This window comes from Armigeres subalbatus, chromosome 2 (genome assembly GCF_024139115.2).
Source record: "Armigeres subalbatus isolate Guangzhou_Male chromosome 2, GZ_Asu_2, whole genome shotgun sequence".
Taxonomy (NCBI): Eukaryota; Metazoa; Arthropoda; class Insecta; order Diptera; family Culicidae; genus Armigeres; species Armigeres subalbatus.
This window is the reverse complement of record NC_085140.1, coordinates 23,606,916-23,624,903: the sequence shown is the minus strand read 5'-3', so window position 1 is coordinate 23,624,903 and position 17,988 is coordinate 23,606,916. Positions and strand designations below refer to the sequence as shown.

General features: G+C 35.6%; 1 protein-coding gene across 5 annotated transcripts in view; it reads left to right on the top strand.

Annotated features, from left to right (window-relative positions):
- LOC134218229 (dnaJ homolog subfamily C member 5 homolog) overlaps positions 1-17,731 on the top strand; it is a 30,274-nt gene extending 12,543 nt beyond the window's left edge. For 2 of the 5 annotated variants that reach the window (XM_062697151.1, XM_062697150.1), the window contains 6 exons: positions 2,307-2,445; positions 2,516-2,668; positions 2,733-2,867; positions 14,152-14,214; positions 15,852-16,050; positions 17,595-17,731. In XM_062697151.1, coding sequence (XP_062553135.1) covers positions 2,307-2,445; positions 2,516-2,668; positions 2,733-2,867; positions 14,152-14,214; positions 15,852-16,050; positions 17,595-17,629 — 724 coding nt within the window. In that variant the 3' untranslated portion in view covers positions 17,630-17,731. Of the gene's footprint in view, positions 1-2,306; positions 2,446-2,515; positions 2,669-2,732; positions 2,868-14,151; positions 14,215-15,851; positions 16,051-16,222; positions 16,279-16,483; positions 17,515-17,594 lie in introns of those variants that run through there. The other 3 variants (XM_062697154.1, XM_062697153.1, XM_062697155.1) reach the window with 3 other exon arrangements.
- The last annotated feature ends 257 nt before the right edge of the window (positions 17,732-17,988 follow it).

Genomic DNA, 17,988 nt, shown 5'->3' with positions numbered 1-17,988 from the left:
ACCGATAAAGCCAAAAAAAGATCTTATCATCAGGCACTCATAATCTGAATTGTCTTCATCACTAGATTTTTTAATTTTCATTCTTTTGTAGTAGTGAGCCACAGCATCCACCTGCTCATCGACAGAATTCACCGATACTGATTTTTTAAAACGGAAGCGGTCTCGTTTCAAGCTTTTTTAGTGATTTAAGCTTTTTTACTATGTCATCATAGTTGACTGTTTCTACATCTACATCAGGATACAGTTTCACTAATTAATCAAACACTGCCTCGCCGCTTAGAGTAATGAAGAATGATCTCTCTGCCTGATCATCAGGCACATTATTGATCTTGCAATAAATATCAAATCGTTTGATGTGATTTGTGAAAGATCGACCATTCACGTAATGATCTAACACTCCGATCAAACCCGCTGGTTCCATATGATAGAAATATGTGTGTAACAATCTAGAATTAAACTAAACAGAAAGTGGTCACTTACTTGTGTCTGCTAATGCTTAAACTACTTCTAATTAAATTATTTTAACTGTACTTAGGATTAGGTAGAATGATAATTAAAGAATTTCGGAATAACTTTAAAACACTTTTTGTCTGCTTCATGCACTAGACTCGACTGAGCTCTAGAAATATATATATTCGTAATAGTGCTGTCCAATGAGAGCTTGAAGTTTCTCCCTGTCCTGCTCATGCCCATTTGTTGACAAAAAAGAACGAGCAGGACGGGAACAACTTCGAGCTACTTCGAGCTGCTCATTGGACAGCACTACTCTCTTTGAAGGCATACATGCACAAACTCTCAGAAGGAGAGTGTAATCGATTGTATGTATAAACTTCAACTGTCATATTAGGTTCATATACAATAGTTTATTTTCAATAGCAGATAATTTTCAATAGTTTTGATGGAATTGATATGTTGCTGAAGTGTGTCCGAATCGATTGCTTATAAAACCTTGACAATTGTAACATAAAGAAACTGGTTACTCGCTAAAATGAACTACTCAAAATTGAGTCGAATCCGACTCATTTTCATTGAAAACAGGACAACTCAAAATTTGAGTAAAGATACTACTTCAATAAAATGATGATTTCGCAAAAGTTAAGCTTTCCTTCCATCAATTTTAATACGACAGATGCGAATCAAGTTTATCTATCTATCTAAGTGCATTTTACGACAAACAGACTCCTAGTTTAAGTGCAATCATCATTTTATTGAAGTAGTATCTTTTACTCAAATTTTGAGTTGTCCCGTTTTCAATGAAAATGAGTCGGATTCGACTCAATTTTGAGTAGTTCATTTTTAGCGTGTAACCAGTTTCTTCATGTTACAATTGTCAAGGTTTTATAATCAATCGATTCGGACACACTTCAGCAACATATCAATTCCATCAAAACTATTGAAAATTATCTGCTATTGAAAATAATGAAAATGAATGTGAATCGAATGAAAATGAATCGGATTCGACTCAATTTTGAGTAGTTCATTTTAAGCGTGTAACTTTTAAAATCTCACAAATTTCGTTACAAGATCCGACGCAGTTAACGCCAAAAAAGCTCAGCAGTGTAAACCAGGCTAAACAAAAGTTGGTCCGAAATCGAGTAAATTCGAATCCAATTGCCTTTTTTTAAATTACTATGCCTACAATAAACGTGCACGTATTCATGTCTGAGAGCATCTAACCAATTTCAATCGATTTCCACCTCCGTTGCATAGTAAGATGAAACCCTGAAATTCCTCTAAACTCAATAACGCAGTTGAAGAGTTCTCTTTTTAATTGACTCTTGTGATTATCGTTGCATTAGCATTTGCCTTACTTCGAAGCTGCAACAGTTATATGTATCTACTGATCCTAGTTTTGTGCTCCGTGTATTATTCATTTACATTCACATGGGACACTAATATGCGAAAAAGATTGTTCGGCTTTATAATTCTGGCAATTATTTTACAACAAACGAAAGTCCGCGACGGTAAATGATAAGAAATACTTATTTATTGCAACGTGACATCAGTCAGATCAGTCACACTTTAAGTTTATGTTTGTGCTGATTCCATTTCGCGACTATTAGTCACAGCCCCCGCTTTGTAAGATGTATGTACCTATAGACCTTGCAAATTTTATTCAAGTCTTATCGTGGGGAACCCTGAGCTTGCGTTTTATTTATGTGGAATCATTCCTTTTTCCTCTTGTTTCAAAATAATTAAACAATGCTGATTTTTCATAATTGAATTGCGTTTTCAATTTCCAATAGGGGTCGACTCATATTTCCAAAATATACAGCTTTGATTCCATCATGCAATATTTATTCCAGCACGGCCGGTGACACACTGTACCAAACGCTAGGGCTGCCCAAAACCGCCACCGCAGACGATATCAAGAAGACCTACCGGAAACTTGCCCTCAAATATCACCCAGACAAGAACCCCAACAATCCAGAAGCAGCAGACAAGGTTCGTCTCAACAGTAATTGTTGCCATTGGAAAACGATTCAATTTATTTTTCTCATTCATTCCGTTCTAGTTCAAAGAAGTCAACCGAGCACATTCCATCCTCAGTGATTTGACCAAACGAAACATCTACGACAACTACGGCTCGCTTGGGCTGTACATCGCCGAACAGTTTGGCGAAGAGAATGTCAACGCATACTTCATGGTCACGTCTCCGACGTGCAAGGTAATTCCTAATCTCCTTTCGTCGCCTTCAAATTCTAAAGTCTTGTCCTGGAAAACTGTTTTAGGCCCTTGTCCTGATCTGCGGTATCATCACCGGTTGCTACTGTTGCTGTTGTTGCTGCTGCTGCTGTAACTTCTGCTGTGGCAAGTACAAGCCACCGCACCCGGCGGACCAGTCCGGTGATTACCATCATCTGCACGTGAGTAGACCAAACCGTACTGTGGGAGTAGCTTGGCGCTATCGTTGTTTTGAGTGTGTTTCACTAGAGTTGTGGGATTGCAAAACTCTGAGCACTTTGGTGTGGCCTGTATATTGAATCCCTCGAAGGTCACGCTACCGCTTCTTTGAATCGGTTATCTGAGTGCGCTTGATCGAATCTCTGCGATATCATAATATTATGATAAGGAATGTAGTGTGAGTGCAGAGATAAACGTTATGACACTGTGCGTTTCTCGCTATATTCTGGTTTCATAATCGCGCCCCGCTTGATGAGTTTGATGTGTAGCTTGATAAACTAATTTGGCATTTCGGGAGTTTTTTTTTGTTAATATAAGAGGTTCGTGTTAGAATATTGAGTTTCTAGGATTTAATGAGTTTAAAACTTTGCAAGTTTTACCAAAAGTTGTATATATCGCAAATGAATTTCAGTTGGCAGTAAAATGTTTTAGCAAATAGCGAGGAAAACAGGATAGTTAGATAGTGTTTTATTTTCAAGTCATTTCCGTGTCTTCCACTTTATTTGTAAATACTATGTTCTTATGTGGTACATATCTAAACCTTGAAAAAATATGTCATTACTAATAAGATTCAAGTTTCTATAATTTGATGTTCAATCGGCATTTTAATAAGTTTTAAACTACCTCAGAGAATTCTTCGAAAATTTTCACAAAAGATGATGCTTATTACCTATAGTCGACCCGGCAGACGTTATCCTGCATAGTAGGCAAAAATGTGCGATGAACTGCCCATGCAAAATTTCCATACGAATCTTAGTTTTAGTTTTTCACGATTTACTCAACTTTACTCGTGATTTTAGCGTTAGGAAATATCATATAAACCCGTCGGAAATTATGGCGAACATATCTGCTGAAGGAATGAAGAAAATCCATCCAGCCGTTTTCAAGTCATGCGGATACGAATACAGACAGTTTCATTTTTATTATATAAAAGATCCAGGAAGCATGTCTTTCTACATAAAAATACGACAGATCTGTTTTTTATTGAATCTTATCTAACATCTAGACTAGAACGCGAATTTAAAAGACAACGGGAACCCCAATGAATATGATTTAACACAGGGCTGCCCAACGTACGGCCCGCGGGCCGGATGCGGCCCTTGGCTCCATTTTTTGTGGCCCGCGGCGTGTAAGAAAAAATACTTCATATGCGGCCCGAAAGCCTTTCTATCTGACTCGAAAAGCTCCTTCTGTAGGTTATTACTAATTATAAGAATTAAATCTGGGCCAGTTTTGCTGTTAATGAGATTTTAACAAAACTGATGAGAGCTTTCCAAGACAGAGAATCATCTTTAAATTACAAAGGAATTAGCAGTTTTGATCTTATTAAAGGTAACAACTACTTCAGGTATATACCTGAGGAAAGCTGTTAAAACCTGTATGAAGAAGCTTCAACTTAAGGACTTAAGGAAAACTTAAGGCCTCCTAAACACTTATGAGGCACCGGCGATGACGGGAAAGAACACAGGCGTTGTGACACTAGAAAATTAAAGCAATTTGTTTTATTGTTATACGATTGTTAATAAGCAACAAAAGTTAATCTGTGATAAATCTTTGCACATTGCATTTTTTTACCAAAAAATTTCTATGTGCAAAAATTATCAATATTCGTAATGCAGCGACGCTAGTTATTTAAAAAAAATCAACTTTACCTATGCGAGGAAACTTAACCACCACTAATCCCAAATTATGTTAAAGAAAATGGAAGTGATTTGCTGTGTTATTGTGAAGTTTGTTGGCTATCCCGTGGTACCTTGCTTGAGAGATTTTATTCTCTTCGAAAGGAAATTACACCATTTTTACATTTTTACTTAGCAAATCCAATGCCCAAGCTGCCACCAATCATCTCAATAACATGAACATAAAGCTGCAAATCAAGGATCAACACATCGAACCTTTATTATCCAACATGCAAACTATTGAAATAAAATTGAAACAATTTGGTACAATTGATTGTCGAAAACGGATACATTCTCAAATTCCGGTAGAAAACAGTAGAAACGTACGAACAGAAATTTTCAAACCTATTCGCTTATTTTTGAGAACACAGTTCCTCAACACCGTTCACTGGTTTGAATAACGTACTTAGAATGTTTCAAATGGAAATAATTGACCTCCAATGCAGCAACGTGCTCAAATCTTAATTTCAGAAAGACATATCTTTCGTAAGATATTTTCTCTCTCCAGAAATCATATCTGTGTGAACAACTCTTATCAAGAATGAAAGCAGTAAAAAGTAATTGTTGATCTTCATTATCTCGCTTGCGAAAATCGATCACCGATTGCGAAATCAATATGCGTCGAGTATTGGAAAGAAGCCAACAATTCCATATAAAAAGAGAAAGAAAATAAGCACACATAAAAAATTGTTCAAACAAGATTTAATTCATGCTTAGTTTTTCTTTTAAACAATTTTAACCATTCTGTAAAACTAAATGCCATTCGGGAAAAAATATATTTTATTTTGGTTATTTTGAAAATGTATAAAAAATGTACCGAATATTGTCTGGCCCGCACGCAAGTGGCCATTTTGAAAATTGGCCCGTTGCTTGAAAAGGTTGGGCAGGCCTGATTTAACTAAAACTTTGTTTTTGACTGCTTAAAATACACTATGGGGCTAGGTGAGCACTCATACGGGGCAAGAAGGGCACCTTCCTAAAAAAAACGGTTGCCATAACGCCGTTTGGCATAATGGCCATTTGACATAATTTGTATGTGGTGTTGAATTGAAAGCCGTTTGGCATAATGGCATTTTTTTTTATAGAGGGATGAAGGCAAATCTGCAAACAGACACCTGAAAATAGCACTCAGGAAGTGGAGTTGACGGAACGCCGGTCCCACTAAACTCACCCAAGCAACGGAAGGTTGCTTGAGTTACCCTCTTTACTAATACCCTGGTTCCCCCAGGAACTGCCTCCCAGCATTACTTCTGGGGGATAGGCAGTAGTTAATGTACTCGCATAAAGTCCATTTGGCATAAATTACATATGATTCCAAATGAATTGCCTTTAATCTTTACTTAGCATCACGAAGGCGCTGATATGGACGCTTTACCGTAGTATAGCAATAAGCTAAATATGATGTGAAATATGCCAAATGGCCATTAAGTGATCAACTTATATGAATTTTGCCAAATGGCCTTTATGCCAAACGGCATTCAATTTGACACCGCATACTGCCAATTGGCCATTATGCCAAACGGCCATTATGCCAAACGGCCTTCAATTTGACACCGCATACAAATTATGCCAAATAGCCATTATACCAAACGGCATTATGGCAAACGGGGTACCCAACTAACAATTTTGGTGCTAAAAGCTTCAACTTCTAGCCTAAGGCTGTATAATATTTGAATACAAGCAGCCAATGCTGAATAAAAGAAAAACCTTCGCAAATAATCCCTTAAACTTCAACTCGACTATTACCCAAATATCTATCAGCTAGTCAGTTTGTGCCGAATATATTTATCTTTTATCGTTTATGCAGCTCTCATATAGTCATAAAACAGCTCTGTCTGAATTAGCAACAAAGCTTATCGGTTAAGAGTTCATGTATGTAATTGAGTTGCTTGTTAGCAACTTCCCATATTACGGTGAGTAGCATTCACAATGAAAACGTTTTCGCTGTTCTTATAGCACTAACAATATAGCGTAATGACACTATAAATGAACTAACGAAGCTTTTAGGCAACTTCTGTATCTTTGTAGATTACACAACGTTTAAGTAAACGTTATACTGCTTCTTTTAATAGCTTATCAGCATGGAACGTCAAAACCGCAATGTTTACATTTGATTTTTCTTGCCGGAGCTGTGTATGAGCTATTGATTTCTGTGAAGCAGCTACAAAGGTATTCACCTGCTCTTATAGCAACTGGCAAAGCGCTGTCATGATTGCTAGCAGTTAGTATAAGAAAACAAGCCTTTTAGAAGCGATATTTCTGTTGACGGCTACTGTTAAACGATTAGCAACAGAATAGCATCTATACAGATCGAGAAAATGTTGCCTAAAAATAATTTCAGCGATTGATGATGCAATAAAGTTAGCCAACAGAGTATGCTGATAGATGTTTGAGTAATAGTTGAAATAATGCTGAAAGTATAATTTTCAAGCTTATGTGCTAAAAGCAGCATGTAGGCCTCTTTCTAACGTTTATACAGCATGAATCTGAAAATAGCGTTAGTAAAACAACCTATAGGGTATGCGAAGAAGCACATCCATAATTTTCTTTGTTATTACATATGTCAAAGTGACGGTGATGACAGAGCAGCAGCCATTGAATCAGGAGATCAGGAGTTCGAATCTAGGTAGTTAGCAACAAAATTGATATTTCAGTTTTCACAATAAAAAAAAACAATAAATAAACTCCGAAATTTACTCTCCTCTCAAATAATATTTAATCAAATTGAATTCAGTAGCTGTATAAAACTTATTTAACAGATTCAAAAAATCTGAATAAGCGCCATTGAAGCGAATTATATTACTAAATAGTTTAGTAAAGATTGAGAAAAAAAATGTGTAACATGCTGTAAAGTAGTTGTGCAGACACGCAAGGATGTTATCGATCATTTAGTAATTTGCGTTCGATCATTTAGTAGTTTGTCAATAACTCATTCCAGAAGCTGAATTTCAAAATGTGTTGTATGGTGAACTCCTAGTGCGAAGGTTTTTCTACAACTCTGCCAAATGATTCGTTGTTTGAATTCCACTAGTAACGGAGTTATAGCTATAGTATCAGTAACTTAGACTAAATGATAACAAAATTCCAATCATTTAGTTTCAGCTACTGCAACTAGTGATGTAACTCCACTATCAGTTGAATTCTATCAACAAACCATTAGGCAGAGTTGTAGAAAAAACTTCGCATTAGAAGTCCACCATACAACACATTTTGAAATTCAGCTTCTGGAATGACTTATTTCAAACTTCTGAATGATCGAACGCAAATTACTAAATGATCGATAACATCGAGACACGTCAAAAATAGCTGAATAGATTCGCTAGATTTGCTGGTAAAGGAATTGAATAGATGTTCATGATCATATGTATAGCACACATATTCAGCTTGAAGGCGTATAGACGAGTTGAAATAACATTTACATTGATGACATTAAATGTTAGTTGGGTACCGCCCCTACGAATTTGTGCGAATTGCTCAAGATGATTAAAAATATTGATTTTTCTTAAAATTATTAGGAAATAAAATTTAAAGAAAAATCAATATTTTTTTTTCATTTTTTATAAGAAAAACCTCAATTTTCACCAACTATTGCTAATTTGTCTGTAGGGGCAGTAGGGCAATATAAACATACGGGACAATATGAGCCAACCTAAATGTGAGCTTATTGGCAAGTTTTATCATGTCAAAGGTATACGATCTTTAAGAAAATGCCTCAACGTGAAAACCGCATCAAAATTCAATTCAAACATGAAAATACACTTGAGAATGTAATTTTCGCTGCATATAAGAATTGAAGTTTATAAATAAGGTTTTGGCTCAAAACTGATAAAAATACAGGTCAATAATGGACCATAAACAAAACATCTATTATAACTGAATATTGTGCATACATGTTTGTATTGATACGAATCTGAATTTACACTCTAAAAAATAATCACGTCATATTCACTTGAAAGTCACGTAATTGATCTGTCTTGAACAAATGACGATTGTTACGTGACGTTAGTAATGCTCACCTGAAATTCACGTAACTTTTACTAAAAATCTTGGTGAATATGACTGTATACCTACGTAAACAATTAAAGTGAGATTTTGTTAGTGTGATTGCAGTATTACAGCTTCGGCGTTTGCGAAAGCCCGGCATTGTAAACAAGAATGAATGATACATAACCTAAACATAATGAGACTTCGCGGGCGGAGGTAAGTGATATTTCGGGTGCATCTAGATATTTTCCGTGCCTGCAATTCTCCTCTTTGAGAAAAAAAGCAACGGAGGTGGGATAAAATGTTTTAGATTCGTTGAAAAACGATGTGAAAGAAAAGGAAGCTCCATGGAAGTCTAGAGCTACAGTTTTCTGGTCACGTTAGTATAAAGTTTATAGTCTAGGTTCCACTACTTTTGGTTAATTAACAGCGGCAATATTAGCAATTCTCGAGCAAGCAGCTGGTTTCAAATTCTCAGCGATTCTTATTGATAATTCTCATTGCTATAACTCCAAAGCGCAATGACAAAATGACGGCATTCCCTGTATCAATGCATCAACAACGCGAAAAAGATTCTCTTTTATGGGCAGTCCCTGTCCATTTTTGCATTCATTCCAAAATCATTTTATTGCAATACATTTCAAAACATGCAGTGGTTACCTTTCGTCGGTGGTTACCTGCTGTCTTGTAGCTTTCACTTAAAATTCACGTAACCAGTACGTACAAATCACGTCAGCTTCTTTCAAACTTCATGTCATTACTACTGGAAGATCCAGTCAGAGTTACCGGATAAATCACGTAGCTCAAGGAAACTAAATTTTGTTCAGGTTACTTGTCATTCAGGTCACTGTTACGTGAAAAGTAGGGTGAATGAGAACCACATTTGTTTTCAGGTAAATATGACGTGAAGATTTTTCAGAGTGTATCAAAAACTTTTTTTTCCAAAACCGGTCTCTATGGGGCAATATGGGCATACCTGCACAGAGCAAGATATCAGGCCTTAAAATGCGAACAAGTTCAAATTTCAGTAGTCAAATACAAGAATATTATCTTATATGTAAGATTCATTACGGAAAAATTACAACAGCGCATTACTGCGATTGAAACAGAAAAAATGACCATTGACCAATTGAAATGTGGCTGTTCAAACGGTGAAGAGTGACAAATCGGTCCAGTCCGCTGTTGGGCGGTTTTTTAATTTTATTTGGCATGGAATACTCACAACTGTTGTAGGAATATCATATTCTTCCATATTACGATACTTTTTTCGCCTAAATAAAGGTTTTGGATGGGTGGCCCATACTGCCCCAAATGGTGGCTCATATTGCCCCGTATAGTCGGGAACACACATTGAAATCAATACATTTTCAAAAGTACATTCCAACAATTTCCAAACGCATTTTTCGTCATTCATCGACGTAATATGAAAGGTAACATTCTCTAGTATAAGTCAACTACATTTAAACGATGTTTTTTAGAGTTTTTCGGCGCTTTTCGGAACGATTTCCTTAGGTGGCCCATATTGCCCCGATCACCCCTATTTCAGATTCACTTTATTTTTATAATATTTTTTCAGTGTCAAGTTTTTATTGGACTATTGGACTATTTAACAGTCACAGTGGGCCACGTGTGAAATTAGGAGGAAAAAAATATTTTCACCATTATGAAAATATTTTAGGATCAAAGTGTCTTCAGCAAAGTCAAAGCTTATTGTTTAAGCCCCACTGTATTTTGAGATGGAATTTTTAACTTCTATATTTCTAATCTTAGCATTGTACGAATTTCTAGAAAGTTGTTCCTTATTTAATTTTGAGGCACTTTGCTGGAGAAACCATTGTTGTACGTCTTTTGCATCATTTGTTATGTTTTCTTCTAGAACTGATGATTTTGATTTCCAAGTACAAAAATCAATTTTTTTTAAATGATGGAAAAACCTCAAATTCCCCATTACCAAAATATGCAGAGCAATCCTTACCTTTTCCTCTGTCTATCCCAGGAAGAAATTGATCCCCCATTTTCCCCCATTCAAAAATACAGGCATTTGAAACAACGGATTTTTTCAAGTATAACAGTGATATCTCTGCAATCCACCAATGAATTCACTCGGTTATGTTGAAAAATATTTAAAGCTCTTTTAGTGGAATGTATTCAACCGTCTAAGACGAGTTAAGTACTCTCCGTTTAATTCAACCAATTATTTTCGATATCTTTGCAGATACGTATTTCGACCACAACTGTGTGGTCGTCTTCAGTGCCTCGTACTTGACTCAAAGTCGAAATACGTATCTGCAAAGAATCGAAAATAATTGGTGGAATTAAATGGAGAGTACTTAACTCGTCTTAGACGGTCGGTTATGTAACCGAAACGTGCATTTTTGTATGCTCTAAAACTTTGTAGAAGACGTCACTTTGATAAAAATTAAAACTAAAAAGTTACAATCAAAATATTGATTTTTTAGGGTCACCCTAACACAATTATTCAAAATTATCATAACGAATGATATAAACGACGTACAACAATGGTTTCTTTAGCAAAGTGCCTCAAAATTAAATAAGGAGCAACTTTCTAAAACATCGTACAATGCTAAAATAAAAAATATAGCAACATCTGACCGCATAAGTTGACATTCCTCCAAAGCAGGCTATCATCTTCTTGGAAAAAAAATATATTTCTGCTGCGTATATATAAAAATATATTTGTTCACGGACGACCAAAACTTTCGATTTCAAACGAATCCCATTATTTGGAATCTTTACTTCATTTAATTTTGCTACTCACAATTAAGAGTACGCGTCAATTTTCGTTCGGAGTCGCATTCGAACGTAAGCACCAATATGTGCGTCAATCAACAGATTACTTGAAATGGGAAGTACATTCAAAGAAATCCGACGGATCCATCACAATTACTAGTGGCATGGTTTTACCTCCAGAGTTTTTGACACAGTTAAATCGGGAAAATTGTAAACCAATGCATGAAAGAAATCGGCTGACATATAAGTATGTCCCGGTTCAAGATACTTCAAATTGATTTGATATGTTTGATAAATCAATTTTCTCAATTTTCGACCGAGAAAAATGATGCACTGTTCGTCGGCCTTGACCGATCGCTATTCCCAGGAGTGTATTCACCAGTCCAACAAACATCGGCGGCGGCGTATACGTCGTAGTTTTAGGCTCGATGCCCACGTAGCGTCATTTCAACGCAGAGTGCACGTGGCGTCAAAAAGACGCAGGTCTGCACCGGGAAAAAGGGGTAACGCAGCGTCACCACGCCGATGCACACCAGCGTTATTTTAACGCTGCGTGCACGTGGCGTGGAAAAACCGCTACGTGGGCATCGGCCCTTAAATGGTAGTGGCGGCGTTTTCGGCACCTCACTGACCTCACTATTTTCCGATCGATCTGTTATTTTGATTCTTGACAACAGAAAATTCTCTCTTCAGAATTTCCACGGAAGTTTTTTTTAAGTTTAAATTTAATTTTCAAAAAAAAATCAGAATTTTCTCAAGAAAATTCATTAAAATATTCTTAACTTATAATTGTATAAATTATCTTAAACTTTCACGAGAAATTATCTTTTTGTTTCACATGGAATTCCCTTGAATTTCAGCAGGAGACTCTCTTCGATTTTCACGGGCATTTACGCAAAAAGTTCCATCAGAAAAATAATCAAAATGTTCATTAGAAATCCCGTAGAAATATTTTAAGAAAATTCTTTACTAGTTAATTTATTCAATTTATCATAGGAACTAGGATTCTAGGACCTGCAGCATGACATATTTTGCACCACTGCGCGTAAATGCAAAGTGTCGAGTTGCCAAAACTATTTGTGATGGCAGCGCACATCTCATACCACCCGCGCTACCGAGAAAAATCCTCTGAACCATTAAAAATACGGCATTTCAGATCCATTTTGAAGTGTTTTCTTTCGACAATTATAATGCAATTGTTATTTTTGTGTTACTATGCTCTAATTCAATATATCGATATCGAAAGCAAAAATATCGATATGACCGATGAATTGAAAGCAAAATATCGATACAAAAATATCGGATATCAAAACGAAAATATCTATATTCCGATATATCGGAAGTATCGGAACGTTGCTACCCGATGGCTACTGCAATCTATTGAAGATTGCGCTTGTTTCGACCGGAGCAAAGAGCAATACATGCGCATGAGCCACCGAACACAAAATGGATATTTTATTATTTTCCCGACAAGTAAAACCGCACTGCACTTACTTGCTCGATGGCTGTTGCAAACTATTGAAGGTCGCGCTTGTTTCGGGCCCTCCTTAGCCGTGCGGTAAGACGCGCGGCTACAAAGCAAGACCATGCTGAGGGTGGCTGGATTCGACTCCCGATGCCGATCTAGGCAATTTTCGGATTGGAAATTGTCTCGACTTCCCTGGGCATAAAAGTATCATCGTGTTAGCCTCATGATATACGAATGCAAAAATGGTAACATGATATAGGAATGTAAAAAATGGTAATGCCAATAAGAAGAAGCTTGTTTCGGCGGCCATTTGGCCTAAATGATCTTTTGACCGAATAGATCATTTGGCCGAAAATGTCCTTTCTGCAAAACAATCGTTTCGTTTCTGCCAAATGACCTATTCGGCGACTTTTTTGGAAAAAATTATCAATTCAACTGAACGACAAATTCGGCCAAATGGCCCTTTCGACAATTTCGGTCAGAGGACATTTTCAGACGGTTGAGCTAACCGATTTTTTCAACCAAAGGAACTGTTCGACCAAATGACAAAATCTTTGGATTTTAGCGGGAAATACGAAAATTTTGCTCATAGTTCTTTTAGAATGTAACGGAAAGCTTTTTTGAAAATTGAATAGATTTTTCAAGGAAAACATTGATATTTTGACAAAAATTCTCTGCAGTTTCAACGTGATGTTGTGGGGAGCGATACAAATAGGATACAAATATTTTGAGGCAATTTAATGATTTAAATGCGTTTCACCTAAATGTAAACTGGCAACCGATTCGTACTAAACGTAAACTAATATTTCAAGAAGTTTAAAAATACTACATAAGAACATCGATTATATTTTATTTTTTATTCATTTCATCGAATCAAAAATTACTAACAGGTAAAAGCTCATTTTAATGAACATTCACATCTCACTTAAGCACCTTTACTCATCGATTCTTTTTAGTTTTATCAAAAACGTTTAGAAATACTATCGCTGATTGTTGAAACTCAGCACCTGCGTTTTAGTTAGGTACGAGTGACAAGTTGAAACAAATGTGTCTTGGTAAGATATATGTCCAAATTCTCTTTAAGTAGTAAATAATGATCCCATGTTTTTGATCTTCTACATTAGATCTAAAACCAGACCGTTTCAACTTGCCGATGTACCTTCAACTTAGATACACAAAACCCAATCACTTTTTCCCTAGTGCGCGCACCAACTTTAGTGAATACCACAACCGAGCGCGGAACTTGCAGCACCACCGAACGATCACATTTCACATCTAGGTTTACTTCTCTATCACTTGTTTTTTTCTGCATCTTTTTTTTTTCTTTCACATATCCTCTTCGAAACTGTCGATAAACTTATTTAGAGGGACGGTGGTGCCAGTAGTAGTGCCAACACAGGTCCAGTCACCGAACAGCCTACGCGAAACGTATGTATTATTGTTTCTTTTTAAATTATATTTGTTAATCCTATTATTTTTACATTATCATTTCCATTATCACACGTTATCAAACATTCCTTTCCTTTGTTCAACCAAATGTATCTTGGTTTTTTTCATGCACCACTTTTATTCTACATTTATCACTTTATTTTATAACAGTAGGGTATTATTAATACAATCTCATATTTAAAAAAGTGGTGACTTCTTGTGGAACAAGTTTGCACACAAGTCAAATTTGAATATGATCCACCAGATGTCGCTAGTCACTAAACCAATTAACTGTAGCTATGTACCCGAGCAAAGTTTGAAATCAAATTGTAATCAAAATTTGCTGTCATGATGTCAATTATTTGATTACTTCAGTTGGTCTCGTTTTGTATGGATTAACGGTTAACACAGCAGAAATTAGAGCATATTTTTACACTGTGAAATCATACTGAAAACACATTTTGCTATCAATGAAATCAACATGATTACTAAATTTGATATCATAAGATTTTTAATTTGATAACAAAATCAGTATTCAATTAGATTATTTTTATGATCATTCATAACAACAACAGCATATTTTGTTTGCAGATTGCTTTTAATCTTCGTAAAACACATTTTATATAATCGACAGCATAATTTGATGTAAAGCTGCTATCATTATGATAACTGAGGAATGCATATTGAAAACATGTTTCGATATCAATTTGTATTAACTAACAATTGACATCATATTTTGTTTTCAATATAATCTCAACAGCAGAGCTTAATATCAATTTGCTCTCATTTTGTTAACCGACTTTGCTCGGGTAGCCATCTACCTAACTGCACTTTATACCTTCATACAAAGACTCATCTCTAACGTTTCACCCATCATCAAATCGCCTTCGCCTAACTCATGGTATTTTTCTTTCTTGTTTTTTATTTCTGCATCTTTTTTATTTAGACGGAAACGGTTTGAGTTTAAGGAGGGACCAGTATTTGCGAGAAATTCTAGAGACGATGAAAGGAAGAAAATTATTGCCTCATTTTCAATAACAAAAGTAGGATGGGAAGACACTGAAATGGATGCCATAAACTGTTTTCGAACATTTCGCAAAACAATAGTGGAAGGACATACACCTAGTTTTCGTTTGATTCAGTTTTCATCGGAATATTTTTCTCCTTTATTTTAGTATTTTTCTTAGTTATGATAAATATGTTTTCTGTATGACTTAGTTGCTTGAGGATGGCAAGAATGGCAAATCAATAAAAATGTTGATTGTAATAAGAAGAGTTTTATTTAAGTAATATTAAACTGAAATTCCGTCGAAATTGAGTTAAGGTGTGATTACATATTTTTGTTTGTTGCTTTTAAACTATATGAGATCTTTAATAGTCCATTTGAATAAAGGGTGCTGGTTTATTGCAAACAATGCCTAGGGTTTGGTGCTTTTTGTTTAGACTCCCTATATGTGATACGTGTCAATGCAAAATATTTGATCTGTTTTCAGAGAAGAATGCTCAGACATTTTGTTCTTTTTTAACTTTTTTATGCTACAATGGCATGGCATTTGATTTCTCTGCAAACATTTCAACTATTCAACATATTTCCAGCTTACTATATCAATTGCTTAATCATGTCGGTTACTTTCTAGGAGGATCTTGCAGATCTGGACGAGAATGCTGGTGGAAACCCGGTGACGTCACAGCCGACTGCTGGCCAAGCGCAGGGTGCCGGAATGCCAGTATTTGCGATGCCACCGCCGTCTTCGAATCCAACCAATCCGTTCACGGGGGCGGCGGCCACCGAAAGCACAGGCCTCAACAGTGGTAATCAACCGGTGTATACGCCAGGTAATTATTGATGATCGATGTGGTTGTGAATAGCTTAATTTTAAAATAAGTCGACACTAGAAGTAAACGAGATATAACATGTCAGAAAAAATATTTCTATTTCTACTGTCGATCTATTGAAATTATGTCGCATTAATAAATACTACGTATTCTGAACAATTTTCCTTGAAAGGCCATTAAAAGTTCAACCCGGATAATATCATCACAAGATGCGAAATTAAAATGATGGTAAATTAATCACTTTTCACTTTCCAAATTTTGTTTGCTTTTTGGCATCTATAATTCCTCGTTTCATTCTGTTGTTTTTTTTATATTTTTCAATTTTATATGAAATAATTGGAAATATCTCATTCTTTGAAATTTTACTCTTGATCTCTAAACTACCTCGTCTCCAAATAAAGATAAAACAAACAGCATGTGTCTCTTCTTTCAGGTATGAAGTAAGTGTTATCGCCATTGTTTAAAGTATATCTTTACCTTTAGTGGAATAAAAATTACCACGAAAAGAAACCAACAATAACCAAAAGCTACTGGATTTTGCGAGATGTGCATGTGTGCCACGTGACAATGCTGCAACATAACGGTTCACTCCTCTGGATGAAAGATAGCCCAAGTTAGATGCTACGATGTTGTGTTTGCACACATACGCAACTTTATCACACATATGTTATGTGTGATGGAAACAGCCAGAATCAATCAGATGCTTAGGAAACGGTACACATTAATCAAAAAACACAATATTTGAATATTTTAATACAAAGCAGTAAACTACAGTCGAACCAAGAAATTGAACTAACTCTCACGTTACACCAATACAAAGGAAATCACACGATCACTTCATATTCACAAGAGTCAAACACACGGCAGCAGCAACGGAGAAGCAGTATCGTAATCGCAGATATAAGGAATAACGTTTTCCTCATTACACTATAACGAAAAGAAACAAAAAACATATATATTACGTGTTACTACTATTTCCATTTGCAAAGGAATCAGATTACATGCCAAGCAAAGTCCTACAATAAAAGAAATAAGTCTATTTCAAATTCCAAAGTATGTCTGTTATATTTTTTTCTGCAATTGTGTGGTTAACTTCCTTTCTCGTCGTGCATAAGAAATAAAAGAGAAAATTACAAGAACAATCTTATATTAATTATAGTAATGTATCAAGCAGATTGAAATGCAAGTTCTTCTATTCTCACATGTGTATGGTAATAGAAGTTGGAAGTCAGAGTAGAGACTGGGTTTGACTGTAAAGGCAAAACGAAAATTAGAAGAAAAAAATATATTAACGAGTGAACATTAAAACAAAACCACAAACAAATAATGGAATGTAGGGTGAAGCTACATCATTCAATTGTAATCACATTCGGTAAACAAGGAAGCAAAAAAGAAGGAAGCAAACAAACCTATGATAATAAATTTTTCATTGCGCCAGTTATACTCAACCTGAAAGTCTATAAATCCCTGTGAAACTGTGTTTTATCTTTCTGTGACAACATATCCGAATTACATTCCGGTTTGTTTTACTTTTTTTCTTGCAGAATCTTCTACCAACTGGCGGTATTACGAACAATGATATAGGAAAGAGTAGTGGACGTATCACCAAGCATCAAGAAACGTGCTTTAGTAGAACAAGCAATTACCACATAGTTAAATGTTGAACTTTTAGGTAAGTAGTGCTTTGATACTTGTTCATTGGTAGATGCACTTTTCGAAAAATATAAAATAAATTTCTTATTCGTTCAATGCTACTACCAATTAGTTATTCCATGATTTGTGAATCATTTTCAAAGAAATCTCATTTCGCAATTTTTAAAAATATCTTCAACTTCATTGATTCTTGCACTAAATCAATTTTTTATGATTCTACTTTTCTCTCTGATGGCTGCATATATCCGTTCTCTTAAAGTGTTACATTTGTTTCTAATTCGGCAC